The sequence below is a fragment of the Corvus kubaryi genome, unplaced genomic scaffold, assembly GCF_017639235.1.
Source record: "Corvus kubaryi isolate FWS band 111438036 unplaced genomic scaffold, C.kubaryi_AGA036_p1.0 37334, whole genome shotgun sequence".
NCBI classification, from domain to species: domain Eukaryota; kingdom Metazoa; phylum Chordata; class Aves; order Passeriformes; family Corvidae; genus Corvus; species Corvus kubaryi.
Window position 1 is genome coordinate 8,263,090 of NW_024581108.1, and position 26,496 is coordinate 8,289,585.

A 26,496-nucleotide genomic window follows, 5' to 3' on the forward strand; every position below is an offset into this window, starting at 1 on the left:
GATCCATAGGTACACATCAAGCCAGTAGAGTGGATTGAATATGTGAGGAGTCTCTAGCAATGATCATTACTCACTTTCTAAACCTGCTCCAAATGGATCCTGTCCCTGCCTTTCCACACTGCAGGTTGTGGCAGGTAGTGCCACTGTAATGTTCAGAGGGAGAGTAGGATGGACCTGCTGCATGGAGGTTACCTGCAGACAGGCGAAGATTCTCTTCTCCTTTCTTGCTTTTCAGATGAAGGTGCATTTGAGTCCTCTTGGGCCTTCAGACAGCGATTTGACTGAGGATAGGTTTAACTCTTCCCTAGCACACTATTGTTGAATGAAACAGTAAAGTGAGAGTAGTACATGTATTAAATTTAACAGCTGAGTCTTGCAAATTCTCACCTAAAAACACTTTCCTACACTACATCATTCTTGTAATCATAAAAGCACTCCCTCCTTTTCCCACAGATACGGTACTAGTTTGAAAAATGTATCTACTGCTCAGAATGAGGAAATTAACTGTAGAATATTTTTTCATCTAAAAATTTCTCCAATGCTAATAGGTACAACAGGAATACAATATTTCTTTCTGAAAAACTAGTGCAGAAAGAAAATCTGCCATGAGAAGAATGCTCTGATGAGGGACTGTTGGTGCCACTTGCCTACTCTTGCCTAGCTGTCAGCTTCATGGGTGCTAAGTTAATAAAAAGACAAGTCCTCTGTAACTTACTATCAGCATTTATAATTGAAAACATGCTTACATAATGCATTATTTTAGCCATAAAATTCATAGGCAAGAGATACATATGAGAATAGTCTTGTGGCTATCAAAGACTTGAGGTGTATGAGGAAGATTAGACTTACTCTTGCATTAAATATGATAAAGTATTTTAATTTCTGAAACTTTGTTTTTAGGTCATTGTAGTCAGTGATAGATGAGATTTAAGGACTTTATATGCAAGGTCTTACTGCATCTTGCAACACTCTTTTGTGCCATCTAGAACTTCCCATCATCACGGTCAGGATAATGGACCAGCACAAATCATCAATGTGACGTGTGGTGATAAATCCAATAGTCCTATGTAATGAAGCCTTTATACATATGTAAAGTCAGGATTTTGTCTGAGAAAAGTTATTGCAGGATATGGTCTATTTTCTGTAGTACTAATTAGACACGATCAACTAATGTGCTCTACTGAGTGTTAACCTTTCTTATGAAGTTCTTAGGGAAAATCTTGTAACAGGTTGTTCTTTTTTATGACATCTTTCAGACTGCTCTTTGTATTCTTTATATATGCATGCATGTATATGTACATGCACTCACACACGTGCTTCTCGAGGACTGTTTGCATAGTTAACAAATGTGTGTTAGTTACCCTAAAGAAGTTGTAATTCTATCTTTTGCATTATTCAAATGCTCTGAAAAGCTATTTAAATCCAAGTATTAAAAATATTTCTGTTGTTAATGTGGAAAGTATTTCATGGTTTAAGGTAGTCCAGAGAATCAAATGCAGTTTTGTGCTAGACAAACCTTTTCAGGTCCTTTTTCAAATGACTTTTGCAAAACTGGGCACCAAAGCAAGGTGAGTTGTAGGAGGTGCACCTCAGGCTGTCTGTCTCTCCTCTCTCCATTTGTTAAACAGGCATAATAGTAATTCTCTGCCTCAGAGAGGTGTTCTGAATACAGTGTAAAGATTGTGCAGTAACAGGATAGTGCAAAAATGAGGGCCCTGCAAGAACACTGAAAATAGGTCACAATAAAAATTTCCAAAAATCTGCAGCAAGACATTTCTGTGGTAATCTCATCATGGTTTTGTTTCTTTCCATGAAACACAAGGAGAGGTGACCTACTCTATGCTCAGCATTTTCACGCTTCTTTTTAAACGGGCAGGATGTATCTGCCTTGGGGGTGATAGGACAGGGGATTCATCTCATTACTGATGCCAATTGCAATCATAGACAACTTGCTACTTTAATTTCTGAGGACTTATGCTCATAGTTATGGTTGTAGTTAAGCTTATCATGTGATCATTTAGAAAAAAAGGTGAATAGTTGTTTTTCCTCTAGTATATCTATCCATTGGCAATGAGTAGTTAGGATTAAAAGCTTCATCTAGCCTAAGGCTATAATGAATATTCAGGAAAAATGGTTCTGTACTGTTGCTTAGGGAAGTAAAAAGACAACCCCTGTAACATTCAAATCTCCTGTGCCTTTGGAATAAACAAGCAGTATTTGATTAACAGGAAGACAGATGACACGCTGATGTACAGCTTATACCAAAAGAGACTTTATATGGTATTAAATTACCAACAGATTCCTGTAGGTACAGTGCATGAATCAATATTATGTTTTAGCTGATGATAATTTTAGCAAGCTTTTATTTAGATGGGGTTTGTTTAAAAAAAAAATTAAAGTACAGCAGATAAACCAAGTGTGCTAGCAATGGATGTTACAGTCCATTGGAGCATTTGTTCATTCTTCTGGATTGACACACAGTGCAAAATTATGCTACACATTCTGTTACAATCACACTGTATCATTATTAATGAGAAAACCAACAAACCCAGTTATGTGTAATGTAAGAAGGTAATTTTTAGCAACATGGTAGACTCTGAACCAAAAGCATTACAATCCTGTACTAAATTAAGCAGAATAATATTTTATTCAGTTCATATTGTTGGTTTTGTGAATACAAATGCCCAGCTGTTTTTACAGCTAGTAACATTTTACACATCAAGCCTTTTAGAAAATATTTCTTAACTATGCAGAATTTGTCAACCACTTTATCAATGATAAAAGCTGCAGGCACTTTCAGAAACTTAGATTGGGGTGAAAAAAGATATTTGTGTTGTATTAGCAGTGACAGTACGTTTTATAATGTGATTTACAGGCTTCAAGATTCATTCTTTCACAAGTTTTATGCTCATCCTTGAAGGTTTTATAAATCCAAGAAAGAATGGGTAAAAGCAATTTGTAAATTGGGGTCAGTCTTTCAGAAACCCAAGTAGGTGGGAGGTCCTCAATCAGTCAAATGAATTAGGCAAAATGAAGCCTGTACATAACCTCTTCAAAACTAGTTTTTGGTATTGTGCTACTCGCTTTTTTAAATTTGCACCTAAGCTTAAAACTTTTGAATGGGACAAATTAGTATTCTCAGAAATCTGAAGTTTTGAACTGCATTTCTTTAGTCAGTGATTGCATTTAGAAATTAATTCTCTATTTATAATTACTTTAGGGTTTCTCAAAATTGTGTTCTTGTGTGACCTCTGCAAATTGGTCATAGTCTAAAGGCAAGCAAGCTTCTATAGAGAGGTTGTGCACCAGCCAGTGAATTTCCCATGGATTATACAAATGTAGTTTATTCATTTCCTATGAAAATTTTTTGTCTAGTGACATCAGTATCTTCTGGTTTCAGCCATCTGATAGCTTAGAACGCATTTTTCCAAGTCCTCAGTGCAAATAGAGAATTATGAAATTTATAAATTAAAAACTTCTCTTAATGATCTATAGAAGAAAATGTGAATTAAAAAAAACCCCTAAAACCAGGTGAGGATATTATTCCTCTTTGAGAATACATTAGTAGTCTGGAGAGCACAAAAGCTCTGGTATTCTCAGGCAGTCACTTCATGACAGAAGCCCCTCCCGTGGGCTGTGACCACTGGGCACTCCCAGTGTCACTGCTGTGAGGGGAGACAGGATGGGCTGAGGTGACTCTCTGGTGTTTGCTCCTGCACCAGGAGGAATCTGAGCACAAGGGGCTGGAGGCAGAGCGAGGAGGAGGAGGAGGAGGAGGAGGGTGGAAGAATGGATCATCTGGGTGTTCCAGCACAACTCCATTGTAGGACTTGCACTGAAAAGGGAAGCAGTGAGGTGCATCACGTGTGTGTGTCTTTGGGGTGTGGCACAAGGGTAAACTGAAATTTTTTTAGGTTAGCCAGCATTATCTCCATATGATATTTATTTAATGTGCAAATTAATTCGATAAAACATTATGGGGAAAAAATAATCTTTAGAAATACCTGTTTCAGTTCAGAATTCTCAAATTTAATGGGAATTCTAATTTTTTTGCATAAAATTAATCACCTTTCCAATTTCTATCAGTAATTGTCTTACTATGCAACAAAGCACTGTTTTAACTTTTGTTTCATTTTTTCAGTGTTTACTCACTAAACATTCCTTTTTTTTCCTTGGAATATTAAGTGAAATAGTATGAAAGATTTTACCTCCTTCACTAGAATTTTCAAATTATTTTCCTATTAATTTACCAGTGATTTTATGGGTACCAAAAATGGGCAATTTTCCAAGGCTGATACAAGTGAGCCTTTCAAAAGGGCTTTGTCTAATCATGCACTGTGCAATCACATATTTAAAGTGTTTACTAGCATGAGAAATAGAAGACTATTCTACTGCATTCATTGCATTAATCTTAGTGTGTGAGAAGTAGAACTGATTGAAAATAAAGATCTTTGTTTACTTTCAGGGGGAAAAAAAAGTTAATTATTATTTATTACAAAAGCAAAACTAGTTAAATTGTCTTAGGTAAGATGAAAACTGGGGTTTTATGAAAGACATCTCCCAGCAAGTTATTCAGTGTGGATTAAAGTAATTGTATTTTTTAAGGCATTAGTGTGTGCTGGAGTAAGAATTTTTATGGCAGCACTATAAGCACAACGAAGTCAGCATAATGAGTTATGTGGTGCCAACATCCTGAACATTATCACAAGGATTTCTAAGGAGAAGAATTAACATAAAGGATATACAATTCATGTCTTCTGGAGGGTCTCTCATTTCTGCATTGGGCCTCAAGGAAATTCAAAACAGAAATGAAAGTCAAAGCTGCAACTACTTTCATACTGCCAGTGCAGGGTTCATACATATTTCATGGCAGCTGCATGGGCGGGGAGATCATCGTTTTTATTGGGATGCCAGAGCTAAGTCTTAGGATTTTACTATTCATGTCAAGCACTGTGTACTTTGTAGGAACACAGCCTGTGGGGTTTTTGTTTGTATTTAACCATTGGTGTAAAAAGGAAAAACAACAAGGGGATATTTCCTGTGTGTTCACTATACTGGCAACCTTGGTGTCTTCTGGATTGTTTTAAATTAATTTTCATTTAGTCTCATTCCATTCTCAGTTACTACATAGCAATGCAGCTTTCTGAGTTTTTACAATATCCAAATGGGATAAGATTATTCGTATATGACAGATTTAATTATCTGAGAGAGTGATAAAGACTTAGTAAATGTAAATAATTGCTGCAGTACCAATTAGCCTACCCACAGGTAATACTTGTACTAAATCTTGTAATGGCACCATTCAATTTTTAACCAGAACATACAGCACATTCTACATGCATCAGTATTGCAAATTTTAAGGTATTTGTTGAAGAGCATTATCAATTGCCAACAGAAAAATGAAACGAGTTACATTGGACGAGAGCCCTTGTACGTGCCAGATGCAGGTGTTCGTTCCACTGAGCTGTCCTCAGTGGAAAGGCTACTTGATTACTGTCTACATGAGATGTATTCCATAAGGGAAGTAAATGACTGGAAATCAGGAAAAGCCAACACTTGACGATTTCGATTTCTGGCTTTAATAGAGAAGATTTTGATCTTTCATTTACACTGTGGCCATCCCAAGTTGTTCTCAGAGTTCAGAAATGCTGAATTGTATTCTGATAGCCCTGCAACCTCGGTTCATCCTTGTTGTTCTGATCAAGGCATGATCAGACAATGCTTCAGGTTCACATTATTTTATACGATACTGCTTGTTTTTAATGTACCTTACATAGAATGAGTCATTAAAACTGAAAAGTAATTTTTAAAATAAATGGGTAAAGTAGTCTCTGTCATCCAAAATGGGGTTTTCCTCTCTCTGGGCGCGCAACATTTTGTGAAATCCTTGTCTTCTGGAAAAAAAATTCCTTTTTTTCCATGAAATAGCCTTTCTGTAGTGGATTTGCAGTTACTTGATGTGTCTGAAATAAGTTAACTAATGAGAGGAAGTTCAGTCTGATGTGCAATTTCACAAAATTGCAGTATAGTCACTTTAAAAAAAAGTTTTCTATTTCCTTAATGTACCTTTTGTTCATATTACTTTTAATTATGTTCTATATTTATCTGGCCTATTTGAACAGGATCCAGAGCTGGTACGGAACATCTGTCGCTGGGTTAGACAAGCTGTTCACATTCCTTTCTTTGCCAAACTGACCCCAAATGTCACTGATATTGTGAAAATTGGAGTGGCTGCGCGGGAAGGTGAGTGACTCCAGTGCACCAGTTGTGCAGATTACTAATTTGCTGGATGAGGTAAGATAGGAATGTTGCAGGAATAACAGATAACAACAGAAACTAATATGAAAATATTTTGTTTGATGTATTTAGAATAAGCAGAGTAATCAAAAGTTTCCTAATTTTGGCCATGCATCTAGAACAGAGCAATATTTGAAGAGAACCATGTTAGACTGTGAACAATAAATTGTATATGTTTTTGTGTGTTTCCCTAAATGCTCCTATTTCTGTCATATTTATATGTTTACCAGACACCTGTAAATCCCCCTATTCCCATATTTAGTAGTGAAAATGATGTGTGTGTTCTGAGAAAACAAAAATACACCATTTGAAGTTATATATTTTTTCTTCCTTAGAGCTTAAAGTACAACATGGCAGCGAATAAGTTTGCAAGTAGGTGTCCATCACTTAGAACCATGGTAATTGTTTCTTTGTCACATTGCTTCTTTTGTCTTGCTGCACAGAAGCTTGGAGGAGGTGGCCACTGTGTTGGGGTACCTTTGGGTGTTGAGCAACCACTGTAGCAGGTTCTGTCCCACACAGCTGAAGGGCAGAGATCTGCCTGTCAGCCCCAGTGTTTGCACATGCTGTCTTATAGCCCTTACAGCTCTTTCAGCTGATGCAGCCTGCCCTGAAGCTAGTGCTAGATTTATTAGCCCAGGATCGGTCATAAGGACCTTTCTGTGTATCCCCTTGCAGTTTGTTGCTTTTGCTCACCAGCTGTTTATTTGAATTTCTAGTTATTTCAGACTTTCACAGGTTTTCTGTTGTGTTTTATCCTCTCTTGTTCATATACACATGATTTAACATAAAGTGACTGACCTTTTCTTTCACAGGTGGCGCAGATGGGGTTACAGCCACCAACACTGTGTCAGGACTGATGGGACTGAATGCAGACAGCACACCTTGGCCAGCAGTTGGTCGAGGACTGAGGACCACATATGGTGGCATGTCAGGTAGGTGTTGCCCTTTTTGATGCATGGTACTTCCTTAGAGGCTTTCGAAACATCAGGAGGTCCTTGTAGTGGACTAGAATATCATGTCTGCAGTCTCACCGAGTCCTTAAAGCTCACTGCTGGTCAATGTTTCTAAGTCATGACAGATGGAACAGATTAAGTGTGAAGGCTCTTGGGTTGCCCTTTCCTTAATGGTAAAGCACTGCATCAGAATACTGCAATAGGGTCACTGGAGAGGGAAGGAAATCTCTTCCCTCGTGACCCTCTGTTTTCCTCAAATTTTTCATCCTGTCACAATTGTCAGGCCCCACAGTAGACAGAGGCTAATGAAAGGGCATCGCAGGGGGAAATATCAACAATCCAAATGCAGTGTATGTTTCATAGCCTAATCTCCAGCCTTCCTCCCTCCTTCCCACTAAGTGCACCTTTTCCAGGAAGGTTATTTCCTCCTCTTCTCACTGTGGTAAAAATGATAGACAGTATGAGGCAAATATATGCATGTTTTTTAACCTATTACTCAAGATATACAAGAATATCTTGTGTAGGCCATATTTGCAAGTCCTGCTTCACAGTTTAGTTTTCAAACCAGTAGCAAAACTTTTACACTCCAGTCCAGTGCTGGTACACACTAATGTATTAATCTATTGACCCTGTGTACTCTGTTGCTGTGACAACACAAACTTGGCCCTGCAAAGACAATACTATGAGCTTCTTGACTTCACTGGTATGGACATTTGTCTCCTTTGTGATAGAGGTAGTAGTAAATATACATAAAAGTAATAGCATCCTCCTGATTGAGTCAAATGTTATTCTATCGGGCCCGCCTCCTACCTCACCCCAAAAACATAATCAGAGGAGACCAGACAGGCAAAAATATTTTTTGTGACCGGTGTTATTCTTAGAGAACCGTTGGAAATGTAGCAAAAGATGACTTTTAAACAAACTTTAATTCAGATGAGTGTATTCAGTGGCAAATTGCATTCTTGCCTCAGATAATTACACAGTATTTGGAATTTTTTAGAGAACGCTGAAAAATAAGAAAGTGATAACAATCAGAAAAAATCTTTATGCCCATCGCATAATGATTATTTCACAGTGACAGTCCAATAAGATGTTATATTTTAATATTATGCAAAATGGGAGGAAGAGGGGAACAAGAAGAGAACAGCTACAGCCCATTTCAATTTCTCTAGCCTGCCATGTTGACAGGAAAAGAATAAAGGAGGTCACAGTGGGTGCTGTGCATTAAAAATTAATAAAAGAACTATTGCGGTAGTATTTTATATAAGTAACACCATTCACATTTTCTCATTTAAGTTGCAATTTCTGAATATTCCCTCCTACCATAAGTCTGCCTAATAAAATCTGTAAAATGGCTGCATTATGAGAAGTGTGTCTCTTATGTCAGAAATTTGAAACATGTATGTGGCGTAAATTACAGTGGCACCTGCATGCCCAGCTGTGAGGATGTACCAGAACTTCTGTGGTTTACAATACTAAATGGACCTGAGGAAAAGTTCTTTCTTTATTTTATTTATATGTGTGTGTGTGTGTGTATGTGTGTAAGTATAATTTTTTTTCCCTGAAGTTTTACATGTATCAGAGGGGAGAGAAAATTACGTTTTAGGATGCACCATTACCTATGATGCAAATCTGCTTATTTAAAAAATATGTAAAACACTGAAGTGCTGTCAATTTATTATGTTTTGAAAGAGCAAAATGTAACAGACCAATATATAAACATTTCTTTGTGATAGTTGGCATTACTGGGTCCCAATCCCACAACTCCTTACACAAAAGAAAGCCACAGAGCCAATAAAGTCAATAGCTCGGCAGCATGTTGCACTACTTTCTGCTCAGCAGTCAGGTATAGCAGTATACAAATTTCCAAAAGCAGGAAAGCAATTTTAAACCAGGAGAGCTAGCATGCTTACAAGAAGACAAAAAGTGGGAGAGCATGTCATCTTGTCAGAGCAAGGGGCAGGGTGGCCGTACTTCTGTTCCCGGCTGTGCCGCGGCGCAGACGTGTGGCCTGCAGCCAGACACTTGACCTTTCCGTGCTTTATTTCTCCTGTCTGTGGAATGGCAGGAACACCACTTACATGCCTACAAGCTTGGTGGGAAGTGCTCTATGGCATGAAAGTCGCTCACAGTGTAACATATTGGTTTCTATTTTGATGTGTGTAAACTTCTTGTTTTATTTTATTATCTGATAGAGTCAGTAAGTTTTTGTTGTTTTTTTCCAAATAATTCCTCTCAAGAGAGAATTAATTTTTGAAGTGAAAGACAGCACTATTATAGAAGCAATAAGTCTGCTTCATTTTCGGTGTGTTTTTCCAAAGCACAGCTGGTTCATTGTTCTGTCGTGCACAAACCTAGGGCAGATAACAGCGAACAGCCAAGCTGGATCAGGCTTTCTGGATTTTTCCATGTGTGTAAATTCTGGACTGGCAGTGATGCTCACATGGCACAGAGGTACAGTGAGTGAGGCAGGAGTCCCTGTCCTGTAGGGTGCCACACTCAGGGTGCTGTGTGACCGTGGGTGGGGTGGGAGCTGGCCACAGCCCTGTGGTGGTCTCAGCACAGGGTCCCCTTAGGTGTCCTGGTGAGGTCTGAAATGCACCTTGACTCAACGCTGGTGACCCTCAGCATTATCCAGCCCCTGTGTCTGCCTGCTGGCCCTGGCAGCGACCAGGGCATGGGACGAGAAGTTGGTCCAGTAAAGGACTGAGGTTCTCCAGGGATTTATAAATGCACTGTGTCCACAGTTCGTTAGGGCAGTGCAGGTTGCCTTCTCCAGGTGGGTGCAAACTCCCTCCTCTGAGTTTGATGAAGGTTTCCAACAAAGAGCAAGTAACTAAGATGTGTTAGTGACCTGGCCTAGGAGCTGCCCAGAATTTTGACTGACAGACTTCCCTGTCCTCCAGTGTTCAAAAGTGTGCTCCTACGTGGCCATATACTGAAAAAATATTTTCCACATAACATTTCCCCTTGGCCTCCTCATCCCTTCTGTTCTTGTCTGCCTCATGCAGAAGCAGCTATATGCAGGAGGTTCATTCTTCATTTTTCTAGATGAGAGACATTGAAACAGGATGGTTCTTTTTTTTATATAATTCCTTTTAATTTACTAAAGGACAGGTAGTTTCCTATGATTTATCTAACATACACAAAAATAATAATAAAAAACAAGTTTATTAACATCATTACCAAATCCTGAGATGTGTTGAGAACAGATTTTTGTCTCTGGTTTTTTTTAAACATTTTTGAAACAATCTTTCAAAGAAGAAGAGACTTAATGGGATTACTTTGAAACCCCCATTTAGTTTTGAGTTGTCACAGTGAGTGTTTTCTTGCCAGCCAGTGCTCAGGCAGTGACCTTCCTGTTTTGATCTAATCTGATCAGCTGAAAATTGCTAAGCTGCAAGAGGCATCACTGTTTCCTCCTTCCTACCCTCCTGTTTCTTGGGTGGTTTTGACAGGGAAGGATCCCAGTATCCCAGGTGGATGTGTGACTACCAGACTGTAGGATTAGTCTCTCTCTTCTCCACTTCCCTGCAAATATTGAATTATTAATACAAAGTGAAACAGCTCTCACAGGATACACACTCACACTAACACAGCCTGCTGACCTGCTCATGAGCCTTACTTGGGAGAGCCAGGTTTAAATCCCAAGTGTGAGCCCAGGTTATAGCTGGGCCCCCTGGATTCCAAGTTTACCCTCCAAATATTGAGCACTATAAAATCTCATAGGTTTTTCTTCTTCTTTCTCCTCTATCCTGGTGACAAAAAAAATATATTCAGGGAAAATTTCAATTTAATTTTGATAAATTTCTGTTTTCTAAAGAAAATTAATTTCCAATTTGCACTGTGGAGCATCGGATGAGTCCGAAGGCTATGGTAGCCCTGCAGATTTTTGTGGCCCTGTTATATGAGAGGACATTGTGCTTAGAGGATCCCCCAGTCTTCATCCATTTTTTAAAATAAATTTATAGGAACTGCCCATTACTCAAAAAGTGTAAGAGTCCTAATGAATTCTACAAAATATGGTTAAGGAAGTAAGCCCTTATGATGAAAGAAAAATATTTAAATTAAGATACAGTTTTTCAAGCTGTATAACTGTCATATGTGCTTGCAGCATTAGAGACAGTTTGATTTCCATTAAGAAGCTTTTAGAATGGATCTAGCAGTATTTGTATAGTTTAAGAATATAGAATACATGAGATTTTATCCTGAGTTGTTCTTATACATGGGCAGAGTATTTGCAGGGTATTTGTTTTTTGAAAGGAGGCTAATGGTGGGGTTTTTATCCTCACAAAGAATAAGGACCTCTGGCTCTGAAAGAGATGTTTTAGTTTGTATAAGTATAAATTATTTTAAAAATGCTTATTCTGGTATTTTATAGATACCAGAAAAAGATGCCAGGTTTCTCAGAGAAATGTTAATATACTGTCAGCAGCTGCAAGCTTCCCTAAGATTTCTTTCCTTGAAATGTATTTTAAAATTAAAAAAAAAAAAGTTTTTTTCCATGAGCTTTCACACTGTGCCTCCAGATTCCAGATGCGTTTTGTAAAACACATCACATTGCAGCACAATAGGATATCTATTGCAGGCAAAATAGAACAGAGCTTCTGTTTGAATTTCCATGGTTTTTTGTTCTTTGTCATCTGTTTGTTTCTTTGTTTTTGTCTGGAAGCCAAATCCTTAGGGGATAAATTTATAAAACCATACACTGGACTTAGCAAAAACTTAGGTTAAAAGCAAATCTCTCTATGGTGCGCTCACTATGTATTCTTTTAATGCTTTGTTTCAGAAATATTGCAGTATTTTACAGTAGCAGTTCAAATACCTCATGTCTGTGTGCTGTTATTGCTTTGTCCATTTATTGTATACCGTAGTACTTTGGCATTATTTGCACAAATGTATGGGACAGCATCTGCTAGTACATGAGCTTGTTTTCCAGAAAAGGAGAGATTCAGGAAGCTGTGTGTTATAACTCCATAGCTGCCCACAAGGGGTATCAGAAGGAGGATACCTGGGTGGCAGATTCACTCATTAAATGCAGGAATGTATAATTGTTGGAAACCAGCAGAGGCAGTTAATTTTAGTTACTTTTTGAAGTTAGTAGAGCTGTCTGTTTTTACAAAAAAACACTGTCCAACAGCAATTGTGACATTCAAGGGAATGTTTTCAGGAGTTATTAAATTAAAATATATATTGACATTATTAATTGAGGCATATATTCTAATCTGAAATGTACGAATTATATTGAAAGAGAAAAAAATTGAAGTTATAGTAATAAGGGCTGCCTTTTAATTTTAATTCAATGACACATCATTAAAAGAAAAGTGAAAAAACCAGCCAAGAGCATTCACTTTACTCATCACAGTTCTGTCAGTGACAGTGCAGTGTGGATTTTGGTCAATAGAAATGAATGAAAAGCTGCCCATCACTGGAAACAAAACAAAATGTATGTATGCATAGGCACTTCTGTTTAGTATAAATATTTACCAAGAGTTAAAGACTATTTACATTAACATATATTTATAAAACAGTGTGGAAAGGGGTGAAAAACAAATATATGCAGTAGTACAATTTTAATTTTGTTTTATTATTCCTGTTCAATGTAGCTCAGCCATTAAAAGCCCTTATTTGCATATATTATGTCAGGATTCACAAAGAGTCCTCTGTTTTCTGTCGTGTCCTTGCAGCAGTCTGATTTCTCTTAGTGTGCTGCCGTCACTGGTCTGTGCAGGAGAGATCAGAGCCCTAATAATAGATTTTTGACAGGGAGCTCGCCTGCTACCTGCCCTACACAAATCCTCACTGTTCATGTTTGCTTCATGGCAACAAAGCAGACAGAAGGAAAATGCCAAGTGCTGAGTTTGAGGTACAGCCCTGCCATAGCTTGACATTTCAGCAGAACAGCAGTTTATGAGATGCATAATTTTTCATCTGGGACTCAGCTGCCATTTTCATAGAGGCTTGCAGCTCATCGACTGACTGCAAGTAGGGCAAAGGTTTACAGCATAGATCAAGGTCTACATCCTTCCTATAGCTATTTAAAAATAAGTATTATTCTCTAGATAAGGTCAGAGAACTAAGCATATTTTTTCAATTTTTAATATTTTCTAGCCGATTTCATTCCCACAAAGAAAACACTTTACACTTTTAGCACAGGTGCCATTTGTAGTTGATTAAAAACGATCATAATTGATTTCATTCACCAAATGATTAAATGAGTCCTAGAGAAAGAATGAAGGAGGAGTCTTTAGCAGAGCATATGAACAAAGCTGTGTTTTCTCCTCCTCTTACTTTGAAAAAAGCCTGTTCTGAGCTTGAAATGAATGAAAAGTCTTTACTCCTTAAGTGTAATTGGTTTGTGGTTTATTATTGTTAGAGATTGGATTTAAATTTTCACATTCATGCACATGTACTTGGGAAACAAATGCAGTGTAGGTACATGTAAGTGAGTGTTTAATTTAGAATTACACATCTCTGTGAGCTTCAGTAACAGTTCACCATGTCAGAGCCTCATATAGAACAATGGTACCGTACATTGGATTAATTAAAGAAGCCTTGCAGAGAACTGAATTCTCAGTATGTCAAGATTTCAATTTTATGTTAAATATTTTCTAAAGGCCAGACCCTTAAATCTCAGGGGCTGTACCAAGCAGTGAGCTGTGAATTTAACCATAGGCTAACTGCTAATGATAAGGAAAAGAGTCCAAGTTGAGGCAGCTGTAATACAGTCATTGGATTAGGCTATCAATCACTCGGTTCCCTCAGGAACAGGCAAAGACGACAAAACAGTGAAAAGGGAAATTAGGAAGGGAGGGCATGACTAGAATGAGATTCTTCACCAAATATATCTGTTAGTTGGCTGAATCCCCCAAGCATCAGACAGGAATGTCCAGCATTGCTCTCAGACTAAAAGCCAAGTATTTGTTCCAAAGTCCTAGAAAACCATCAAATCATCATTAAATGTTGCTGTTCTGTGCAGGCTGCTAGAAATGCAATTGGCTATACTCTCCTGGTTTAATAGCCTGTAATTAGGTTAATCTCTAAACTGCTGCTGTTGAACACTCTGGATTTACTGTTTATATCAGAGCTCATATAGAATATGTACGGTTGAAATAACTTATTTCACAGTTGATTGGGGTTTTTAATAATCAGATAACTGTTAAGCTATCAAGTCTTACTCATGGCAACCAAAGGCATGTGTCAGAAAGCAATTCAGATAAAATCATAAATTCTTCTCAGACATAATATGGTAAAAATAAGAGAAAATCACTGCAGCGTAGATTGGGGGGAAAAGAGCATGGGAGAAAGAACATGAAGGTTTTTTCTGGGTGCAAGTAGATAAAATGGGAAATCTGTTCATATGATGGTATGGCTTAACATGATTAAGTAATGAGTGCTCTCATAGTTAAGATCTTGAAGACATAGTCTGATTAACAAAGAAGGAAATGAAAAGGTAGAAGAGATGTCCGAGCATTTTAAAGCAGGTTGGTGGAGCGGGGGCTTGTATTTAAAGCTGGTTACAGCAGTGGGTATAGGTGAATGTACCACAGGTAAGCTGTGGGCTGATAAGGAGGTGTAAGTCAGTCAGGAACAGAAATTTTTTCCTTCTGGTGATATCAGCCAGATTGAACCCAGTGGTGGTGTCTTTGTCAGCACAAGTTGATTGCCTTTCTGTGTCTGTCAGGTCTGGGGAAAAGGTGTCTTTTTCTTGTATGGTCACCTCTTCTAATTTTAAACAATGACTCACCAAAAAAAAAACCTCTCTGAGTATTTTTGTGTCATGTCTTTTGGAGATTATTGTGTTTAAAACTGAAATATTTCTGTTGTAAGAAGATTGGTATAATTAATTTCAGAGGTCATTTAAGTATAAATACTTTTAGTATCTTAAGAATTTTTTGCTTGAAAAGTACTTGTCATTTAAGTACTTTCAGTTTATTCTAACACAGGAATGAAAATATTATCAAAAATTTCAAATGGACATTAATTAAAATAATAAACATCAAGAAAAGCTGTGGTGAAGTCTACTCCTAGGTTTGTTTGCCATTAAGTCTCAGCAGGTCTCTCAGTGTTGCTCACTTCTCTCCACAGATAGTCACAATGAAGTCAAAATTTCTTTTGACTTCAAAATGATGCTTGAATGATGTCTAGAGACTGTGATAGTACGCAGTATAACTCTCCAGCCTTTCATACAATTGAAAGGCTACTACTCACTGAAAAAATATGTCTAAACTGAGAGAACTGTGTGCCCTGTTGTGCCAGCAGCTGCTCAGTGACTGGTTGGAAGGGTCACTCTGGCTGCTGACCTTTCTCTGGCGATCATTAAGTTAGAGTTGGGCCAAGCTTTCCTCTCTCAGCGTGCAGGTGATGCACATGTACATTCTGTCATTCCAGAAGAAGTGGGTAGGCGTGTGGTTGTGGACTGGAGCGCAAAGAAGATGGTTTCAGTGGCAGCATTCAAGTTGGCCTGTAGGTGTACAAAGCTTTGTTTGCAGTGTATGTGTATGATGCATTAAAACCTGTATACTTGTTATGAGAGTTTAGGGAGCTTCAGTATAGGAGGCTGAGGAAAGACCTGGCAAAGGAAGTAGGCTCCCAGTTCATGTGATTTCATGTCAGTGTTACAAGCTCCTATTGTTGATCACGCGTGGCCCATAATGATCTTTTCTGCTGACTTGTTCCATAGCCGAATCAACAGCAGGGTTGGTTGGTGGTACAGGTGGTACTTAAGACTGATGAATGAGACAAGTGCCTTCTGTTGAAATTATTAACTGTACCCGTCACTCAGAGCAGAAGCTCTAATTATAATCTCCATCCCTCCCAAAGATGACCCAAAACCAAACCAAGAATCTGGTAGAGTTTGTAAACAATTTAGAGTAACAATTGTTACAGAGCAGAAGTTAAAACCCCTGAGTTTGACCTGGTGTGTCTCAAGCATGTTCATTTTTTTCAGTACCTTGCTTTGCATATTGATTTGCTGTAGTCACCAAGTGTCATATGTTGTCTGTAGAGCCCATCTTTATTCTGTGGAGGGCATGTTCTCACGTGAAGAGTAAACATGTTTTTACGTTTAGGGAAAAAAAAATTGCATCACATTTACAGATCAAAATATTAGCTAACAAATAATAGAAAAATGACTTCTTATTTAACATTTACTAGTCTGGAGCTTCTTCCCATTCTTCTTTCTCTCTGTGGGACAGCTGTGCTTGCAGAATAAGCTGACTTACTACTGTCTTCTCTCATCACTGTGGGGATCCTGGCACTGCCGACAGAACACCCCAACTCTCTATTGTGTGCGAGCTCCTCCCTCTGGATCAGTAGCCTGGGTTGCCTCCACAGCTTACTCATCTCTGTGAGGATGTTGAGGCTCTCACCATTCCCAGCACCTACAAAGTGCTTGATTGATGTGTTTTAGAAATGGGTCACAAAGTGTCTTGAAGAGAAGGTTTCACAGTTACCTGAATGTGTGCTTGCTATGATTAATCCTGTTGCAGGATATTTTGACAATCAGATATGGAGGTTTAGGGAAAAAAAAAAAAAAACCGAAAGAAATTATCCTTGGAACAAGTTTAAACCTAAGGCATTGGTTTACACCAATCAGCACCAGAAGGATGTACTTAACATCATTACTGCTGCTGTCCTGCTTCTATGTAGCCTTGGAAAGTTCTACCACTGGTTAGCAATGAGTTATTATGAATTCGCCAGGGAATGCATCTTTATTCACCTAAATCCTGCTAACATTCTGTATTTTTTAGTATTTTACTTGAATAGGGAATAAATCCTAGTGCCAACTTCACACATGAAATACAGAAGACAAAATAGAGCAGATTTGTTTAATTGGGTAGACCCTAGATTTGTATTTCACTGGGCATCACATCATCCCTAGTGAATGCATGCCAGAAGCATTTGTAGATGTATTTCACAACCATTAGGACATTTTTTTTTACCTTTCAAAAGAATGCATCTAGTATATAGCAGTCAGCTAGGGAATCTGCATTTTAATGTGCTTTTTCATGCAAGCACCTCGTTGTATACAATGAGCTGTAGAAATGTCCTACTCACACACAGGATATACAAACATATCCTACAAAATCTCTTAGGGAACCTGCTGTAGGAATTCAGTTTTCCAGTTTATGATCAATTTACAGTTTCTACATTGCTGGGTGATTGAAATTGTCTTGCCTATTAACATGCACTGTGTAACCATCTTCCCTAAGTTCCGTTTGAATCCCAGAAGACACTCGTAGTCAGGGATTGAGCCACTGTTATTTGGGTTAAGTGAGAGCAGAGGGAGAACTGTTGAGCACAATGTCCCACTGTTTCAGAATAGGAAATCCATTGCAGATGCATAGAGAGGGTGCTTTTAATGGCATGAGGGCTGTCTGTAGAATGTGTGGTACCACACCTGACTCAGCACCAAGGTAAGGCTGGTACTGTGAAGAACTTTGTTTCAGGCCGCTCAAAATGAGGAGAAAGCTGTGTGGTTTTGGCAGGTAGGCATGCCAGTGAAGACCTAGCTAACTGTGTTAGAGTTGTGTCTGTCCATTCCCAAATGTTTCGTGACCCTATTGAGTAACCTGTTGTTTTTCAAAAGAATGTATGCTTACTCCAGTCTGTATTTTGATTGGGCTGAGCTTACCTTACTCCCATCAGGTATCACTCTACTTACACTGGTAAGGCCAAGTCAGGTGCTCGCCTATTTGAATACCCCAGAATTGGCAGTGTTTTCACCAATTTTTGGATATATATGCCTGCTCAAGAGCTGCTTAGCTTTCGATAGTGAGTACTCAGAGAAATCTTCTCATTCTAGGCCCTGATAAATTTTGTGCACTTGCAGAGAAGGTACTGCCAAACAATACTTAAAACAATCTGTTCTTTTTTTATATATAAATGGAGAAGTTTCTTCAGAACTTACTGAAGGTGGGATTTGAAGAATTCAGACCTCCAAGGAAGAACTGGTGGCAACTTACTTTCCTCAAGAAATATTAGGAAAAAGTCTACTGTGTGGTACATTCTGATTTATTGGTATAACGGAGAGATTGTTTGCATCTTTGTTGTTTATAAAAACACACTAGAGGATCAGTTCTTGGCAGGTATCCAGAGAGGAGGTAAACCCTGCCAGATGTAGGGAAGTCTTGCTCCATCTTGGTGTGGGGAATTTTAGTATGGATTTCCCTTCTGTGTGGGGCTGCCATACAGATTTCTTTCCAATGTGTTTGTTTTTCTTTTGTTTCAGGCTTAGTGTTTTACAGCTCTGAGGGCATCCCTAGCTTACCGTTAGAGTCAGATAGTGCAAAAGGGTCCTAAAAAAAACCTGTCACTCTTAGTCTCTTTTCCAAACTTGGGCTTTTCCAGGGCTCTCTCCACTGTCCTTTACTATTTCTGTTTCTCATAAATGAGATGCACTGAGCCAAAGGTTAGCGCAGAAGGCAGACAGCAGTGGTGCTCTCTTTTGCCTTTGCTACCTGCATTGCCTTCCTGAGATGCACTCCACGATGAGTCTGTGTCTGAGAGCCCTCTGGGGCTGTCCCAGGGCAGCCAAGCTCAGATAATACAGCAGATGTCAGCAGAGGTGCTAACCAAGTACAGCTGAGGGTTATCCCCTAAATGTCAGGCACTTCACCAGGAGACTCTTAGGCTTCCCCCTCATACCTGTGAGGAGTCAGGCATTCTCAGAGGTGGCTTCCTTTCTAGCTCTGTTGACGCATCAGAAATCTGAGGTTAGTATATTCCTTACGTATTAGTACATGTACTGCTGTCAAATGCCTAAGATAGTGTGTGCCTACATTTTGTGGTGAAATTCCAGTGGTTAGGCAAGTAAATGAGGCAGGGTTTACTGGTGCAGCTAGATTTCTCTTTTTGAAAACACAGGTGTATGTTATTTTATCCCAGTCCATTTTCTAAACTGATGTTACAGGAGAAAGTGATATTTTTAAGCTTGACATTAAAATATCTTCCAATTAGTTAATGTAAGCATCTGGTGTTTTTATGTATTTTAAAAAGCCCTAATAACAGCACTGCAGTTCCTTAACACTATTTCCCACATTCTTGTTACAGTAGGTATATGAGACACATCTTCTGGTTTAAAAAGCTCAAAACAAATTTCAACAATTTAATCTCCATGTTAGAAAAAGGATCACAGCAGCTGCTATAGTATTTTGTATTCATGCTAGTTTTTGTAAAGATTCGTGGCATGCTCCCTGGGAGCTAAATATTGATAAGCATGCTCTGGCAAGCAAGATCAAGCTTGGTGAGTTAGAACAGCTCAAGTCTCTGCATTGACACTGTAACCCAAGTCTGGAAACTATTATCCTACACCATTCATTCTGGCTTTATAGGTGATACTGTCCACTTGAATTAGGGATTTCTGCTGTATTTTTAATACTGTAACTGTGGATTCATATTTGATTTAGGACCACAGTACTTGCAAGATTGGCTGTACATTGGTGTTTGATGACATCTTCAGTAGTGTATTGTGTATAGAATCACAAATGACAGCGTAAAACCTACATGATTTCAAACCTACAAACCAGAAGTAAACATTGAGTATAAAATAATTTTAAAATCACATTTATCTTTTAAACTATAGAACACACCATGTTCTAAAACTGTGATTTTATGAAAGTCATTGATCAAAAGTGAAATTTGGACATGTATTCATTATGGGAAGTAATTTAGGAGATTAATTTTTTTGTGTGTTCTATAGGTAAAAAGAAAAATCCACTTTTTTACTAATTGTAAGATCACTGTGTTTGTAATGCTTGTAGTTTACTTTTTGAATTTCTGAGTAAAGAACTTAAGCCCATTTGGGCTTCTAGTAAACTTGGCATATACATTAAATTGATTACCAGATGCATTGTGCAACATATGGCATTGTACAGCCTTTGTGTGCTTCATAGTATTTCCTTAAATTACCATCATTTGTTTTAATTCCAAAAATGCACTTGTCTCTGCTTTCTAGTGCTTTGGACTTAAATGCAGGCTTTCCAGTGCTGAACAGATGTGTTAGAGTTTCACATGGAACATTTATGCTTTTGTGAGTTTTCCTCTTTGAGTTTTCCACACACAGTGTTATGTCAGTGATAGCTCATGCAAATGGGGTATCTTCATTTTGGTATGTACGTTGGCTGCCTACAATAACCTTCAGAATTCCTAAGAATTCTACATGACCAAGAAAAACAAGGAAGCAACACAGTTTTGCCCAAAGATACTGCCCCCAAGGTGAATCAGATATGTTTTCTTTTAGGTTAGAGAAAAACAGGAAGGAAGGAGAACATAATTCCTTTGTGGGTGACAGCAACAATCAACTACAGTCCCGAATGCTTATGTGAACCCCGGTATTTCCATGCTTGAGGCTGTGGTGTGAACAGGCAGAACATTTCATCCATGAAAACACACAGAATAAGGCGCTTTGCACATTTGTATGTAATTTGCTTCCAAGAGGAGACTGCTTGAGCTGATTTACAAGCATACTTCTAAAACGTTATCCTTTAAATTACAAACAGTTTTAGAGAAAAGGGTAAGAGGACATTCTGGGACAAGGGATTTGTGACCAGGAGGGCCGACTGCTGCCTCTTCTGCTCAGGTGGAATTACTCTATACAGATTGCCAGGCCTCCCCTTGCTGTCTTTTTCTTCTGGGAGAGAAAAATATTATATTTTTGTATAGCATTTGGATATCCTTTCCTAGAAGGCACTGTGTAAGTGCCAGATACTGCTGGTGTGTGTTTAGCAGTAGCAGTGTGTGTTCTGATGAGTATTTTAAAATGAACAAACACTTTGTGGGCCCCTGGCTTTCTGTTAATTGGCCTTTACTTTGATCACTGAAGACCAACAAATGCAGCTTACGAGTTGTGTTGCTACCATTTTTCTTCAGTGGAAGCTGAGGGGATGAGTAACTACATCAATTAAGTCCCTTACTCACCCTCTGAGCTGCCCTCATTGGATAATTAAAGTGATCTGACAGAGCAATACACTAAATTCCCTTGCACCCCCTTCTGTTGCTCTGAATACATCAAACAAATGAATATTTAGGCCTATTAATGCTGTTATTTTTCATTAATGCAGAAAGCAGAGTTATGATACGGATATATAATTTCTTCTTGAACTCAGCACTGAGTTGTGTGACTGGTCGCAAGCAGGACTGATATAACCATGTTTTAATTACCAGCCCTCAGTAATATATCCAGAGCTAGTAAAGGCCTCTGCAAATAGGGTTTGGGCTTCCTTTATGCCACAAATAGTTTACACAGCATGGACAAGCAATTATTTTGCTTTCCATTAAGGGACTGTACATTCTTCAGCTTTCTGTACATTCTCAGCTAAAGAAATGGCATGAAATTTCCTATAATTGTGAAGGTTATTGAAAAGAAGAAAAAGAAAACAAAATTTAAAATTGTCGTCCATGCGCATCTAAGGCCTCAGCTAAAGCCACGGTATCAACTGTCAGTTGGAGGGGGGGTCTTTTTCATTCGTGGAAAACTAAGGGTTGTCCTGTAAATTTCATTTTAAAAAAATCACAGAATCACAGTATATGTTGAGTTGGAAAGGACCCTCAAGGATCATCAAGTCCAACTCCTGTCCCTGCACAGCACCATCCCCAACAGTCACACCGTGTGCCTGAGAGCGCTGTCCAAACGCTTCTTGACCTCTGCCAGGCAGGTGCTGTGACCATTGCCATGGGGAGCCTGTTCCAGTGCCCAAACACCCTCTGGGGGAAGAGCCTTTTTTTTAGTATCTACTCTAAAAATAATTTGAAGTGTAAGGAACTAAATATTTAGAAACTTATGTACCTAGTTATGAAACCATAATAGGAAAGCGCTCTTGTGTAATGAGCATGGCATGTCTGTCATACGGTGTTTTAATGTCTACAGTAGTTATTAGCTGAATATTTCCATTATTACCATTCTGTGAGCAACTGCCATTCTTGAAACTGATTGATGTTTATGAATAAAGCTCTCTTATTATGTGTTACCAACTTCTGAGGACCAATCTTGAAACCTACAGTGCCTTCAAAGGGGTGATGATACCTGCTCTTTCTGGAACTAATCACATCTGAAGAAAGTGAAAGGGTTGAAAACATTGTGGGTTTTTTCTGGAAAACTTTAATTGCATTGTAGATTATTCTGCTACAAAATGGTTGTAGTGTTTTATCTGACAAAAGTGACATGGGGAGAAAATAATTTTACAGGAAGAGAGATGTTTGAATATAGGCACCTAGCACTGTGAAATGGCTTGGCTCGAGGCAGTGAATTTATTTGTGAGTTGGTGAAACTGGTCTCAATTTTTTGTTGTCTGGGTGCAAAACAGTCTTCTTATAGGGCATGCTGGTTGCAAAGTCTTCCATGACCTTTCGTTAGTTTGTTTTGTGGGTTTGTGCTCTGTCCATTCTGGCCAACAGATCTGCAATTTCAGGGAAGAAAAAGTACAAGAAAAAGAAAAGAGAATGCTCCTCCAAGTGTTTATCTTCTTAAGGCCACACTGTCTTGCTGGGGCCTAGACAGTCTCTAGTCATGCTTTTAAAGTTTTTCAAAGCAGGAAAGCTGTAAGAAAACATTACAGGCAAGTTAGTGGTAAATATTGCTTGGAGAGAAGTCGAGGTTTGTGGAGGTTTTGTGCATGTTTTGTGCATTATTTAAATTTCTTCATCCTCATCCTGCCTCTGTCCCTTAGAGACAGACCTATAAAGGCATAGTGCCCTCTGGCTCCAGCAGGAGCTACCAGAAAATGGGAGCTTCTTGTGCTTTCCTCCCAATATAAAGCAGAGAAAGAAACTGATGCTGGCTTAACACTGGCCTATAATGTAATGTCTGAGCTCAGCTTGTGGGAGTGAGTTCAGCTGCTGACACTAATCTAAATGCACCAACAGGAAGCTCCCAATGACTATATTTGTACTTTAGAGACCACCTAATGGTGGAAAATTGCTGCTCCAAAGACCCTTCAGGTTCTGCATTAAAATGAATAAGGCAAGTCTTGAGCTGAAGAATCCTCCCAGTAAACTGTTTTCAGCAGGTAGAGTGAGAACCCAGATGTTCTCTAACTCATAATTTGATCACCGAATTATAACTGGTGCTCCAAAAATCACTTCCCATCCAGCCCTCAGTATGAACAGCTCTAGGTTTTGCTCTTGATCACATAAATCTTTGTCTGCCTGGATGTTTTTGTGTCAAAGTCAGAAACAGCAAAGGGAAATTCTCAAAAGCCCCCATGCTTTGCTTCTTTTCCCAACCCTACCCTGGTAGCGGCAGCCTGCTTCCCAAATATCTCAAAAGACTCTGGTATGGCCCTTCTTTCCAAACAATGACGTAGCCCACTGGCTTACAGACACATGCAGATCCCCACGAACAGTCAAGGTAGGGAGTTTCCATTTATTGCTGGGAGGAAAAAAAGTGTCAAGTAACTTCCTACTCATCCTATGGCAAGCAGAGTAGGGCTGTGTGCTTCAGCTACCTTAGGTATAGCTATCAGTTCTCCTACTCTTGGTTGTGTGAGTCTTGAGAAATGGGAAGTGTTGAAATAAATGGCTATGATACACATAGTGTTGAAATAAACATTTATTTTAACACATTGTATGTGATGAGCCATTTATTTTAACACTTTTCACTAGAAGTGTTGAAATAACAGGTTTTATCAGGGGACGTGTCATCCACTGTTTTATGTATATGTGAATATGGAAATACATCTACTGAGTGTGCATATATATTTATATATACTCACACGGATTATATGGATATGTAATAATAATAATATGGTAGATGTGTATGTAGACACTAATGCACAGGCAAATACAGTGTTTTCTACTCAGAGTCTTTTGTTTTGCAAAAATTTGTGTTTGTGCCATTGTATTTTTAATATATCTATGTATCTATAAATGGATCTAAATATATTGGTACATAAAATTGTTTATTACTAGGTAACAGCAACTGGATGAGATAGATAAAATAGAGGGATAGACAAAATAAGATAGATAAACCTCAAAATAGGACAATGATGAACTTGAGTTATGTAAAGCGAGGAAGAAATACTTTATCTGAGCTTTCTAGTTATCTAGACCTCGTTTCTTTAGTTTGCTGTAATTCCTGAAGTTCTGCTTCCCTTTCTGTGATGGACTTCCTGGACAAGTGGTTATTAAACAGCACAAGGTATGAGTCAGGTTTTGTAAATGACCTGAAAAGTTGTTGTACTGCATTTTTCAGTAATTTTGGCTTTTTAAATACAGTGTAGGAACCTCAATTCCCTGCTCAGCAGGCAGTCACATCTCTTCCAGTGTGTCCTTAGTTGTACTAAATTAACTTTTTGCGGTTAGAATTATGTATGTGCTAAAACACTGGCACAGACACGTGGGCATACACACACGTCCTGGTTCCAGGGTCGTGTTGACCATGGAGGTTAAAACCAGCTCAAACAAAGGTAGCACTGCCAAGCCTGACAGAGGCAAGGCTGCCTTTGAATAAATCTGCAAATAGCCAGAACCATTTCTACCAGACTCCAGGTTAAACACATCTGTCTCTGCATCGGAATAAAAGGGCAGCAAGACCTACCCTGTGATAAAGTGAACCACTCACATCTTTTGAGGGGAAGAATTTGGTAGGAATGCAGTTGTCCCTTTGTGATGGCTGCAGTGGTTTTGTCTGGTAACTTGGAAATATTTTCTAGATGGGCTTTTTGGTGGCTGTTATGCTGATCCTATTCACATGTCCTTTTCTTTGCATTATGCTGGGAGCTTAACTTGGCTATTTTATTGCCTTTTCACTACTGTTGTATTGTTATTTGTTTTATTGATTATCTCTGGCACTCTCTGGGTAGCAGGCAAGGTTTGTCCTGGCCAGGGGAGGGTTGCAGTGCAAAAGGTGCCAGACCTCCTGCAGCAGAAGTGGATGCTCAGCCCTGCCACACCAGAGCAGCTGCCTCAGGCTCCAGGTCATGGTGGGCAGCAAGAACAAAGCAGTCAAGGGAATGAAAGGGCTTCCTGAGCCAACCAGAGAACATGGAAAGTACTCTGGCAGACAATTTCCAGCTCCAAGTCAAACCAAAGTAGGAACCATGAGTGGAATTAAATAATGAACGTTTGATGAATTGCAACAGAAAATGCTTTGCTGGGTTTCATGCTGACAACCAGAAGTATCGACTTCTAGTGAATCTGTAGTTTTCAGTGAGAGAATGGCTTTGTTAGGAAATGATTAACCACTTCTTGCAGCATTCACAAAACAATTTGTATCTGTCCTTTCGGTTTTTCCTACGGAAGTTTGATATGAATGAAAATTCCCCCAGGTCTCCATGGATAAATAATATTTACAGATAAGAAAAATTTAATTTTTCCCTCTCTCTTTCTCTGATTCTAGCTTTTTTTTTAATTGAGAGAATTCTCTGATGATTACTAAACATTTATTGAATGAGAACTCTGGTGATTTTATGAATTTTCAGCTGAAAGAGCATAAATAATCATTTATATTAATTCAAAAATAGTAAAATTAAATCCTAAAAAGGACACTGATTTTTCTCTGTGATTATGGAAGTTCCAGCTTTTTCTTCTATTTGAGTACAAATTTATTTTCTTTTAAAGGAAATATGAAGCAAAACAATTGCCTCTTTTTTCTACTCAGAGGTTGAGTTCAATTCTGTATGTATCAGAAACAGAATCACATCTGATGTAAGCTTTGAAATTAAAAGGAAGGGGTCAATAGTTACCAGAAGAACTGTTGTCACACTATCAGTGTATCAAGATAATCACGATATGCTGACAAAAATCCCGTCAATTGATATGATTTCAAGAGCCTGCTGTAGCAGAGTGAGATAGAAATTGTTTCAAATCTGCAGAATCATTAACTTTATTCTAAGTCCTGACTTCTCTGTAGTCAGCAGAACCTTTGCCATTGATTTGGTAGAGTTGGTGCATCGCCCATCGCAACTTTTGAGTGACATGAAACATTAAGTAGCCATTGGTTTGAAGGTGTAGGCTGACTGATGTAGAGACATTCCATAAAAGGACTATTCCCTCAAATTCTCCATTGGTACGTGAATAACTGAAATTTTTGGTTAAAAATAGTCAGAGCCTGAGTAAATTAATCAGTGATTTTTGCAAATGGCTATTCATGAGTAGTAATGGACTGAAGGACTGACCAGGCAGGGAAATAGGGAGCAGTGAGAGGAGTCATCTCTGGATCTTGAGAAGTGCTGGGCTGTGCACCATTTAAGTTGTGGCAAGGTCCACCCTGCTCTTGCTTTCTGGGAACTTCCTATAATTTTTC

General features: G+C 38.6%; 1 protein-coding gene across 5 annotated transcripts in view; it reads left to right on the plus strand.

The window, feature by feature from the left end:
- The window catches only part of DPYD (dihydropyrimidine dehydrogenase), a 353,009-nt gene that overhangs the window by 254,865 nt on the left and 71,648 nt on the right, over positions 1 to 26,496 (plus strand). For all 5 annotated transcript variants that reach the window (XM_042030116.1, XM_042030118.1, XM_042030120.1 and 2 more), the window contains 2 exons: positions 6,123 to 6,243; positions 7,113 to 7,232. In XM_042030116.1, coding sequence (XP_041886050.1) covers positions 6,123 to 6,243; positions 7,113 to 7,232 — 241 coding nt within the window. The remainder of the gene's footprint in view (positions 1 to 6,122; positions 6,244 to 7,112; positions 7,233 to 26,496) is intronic.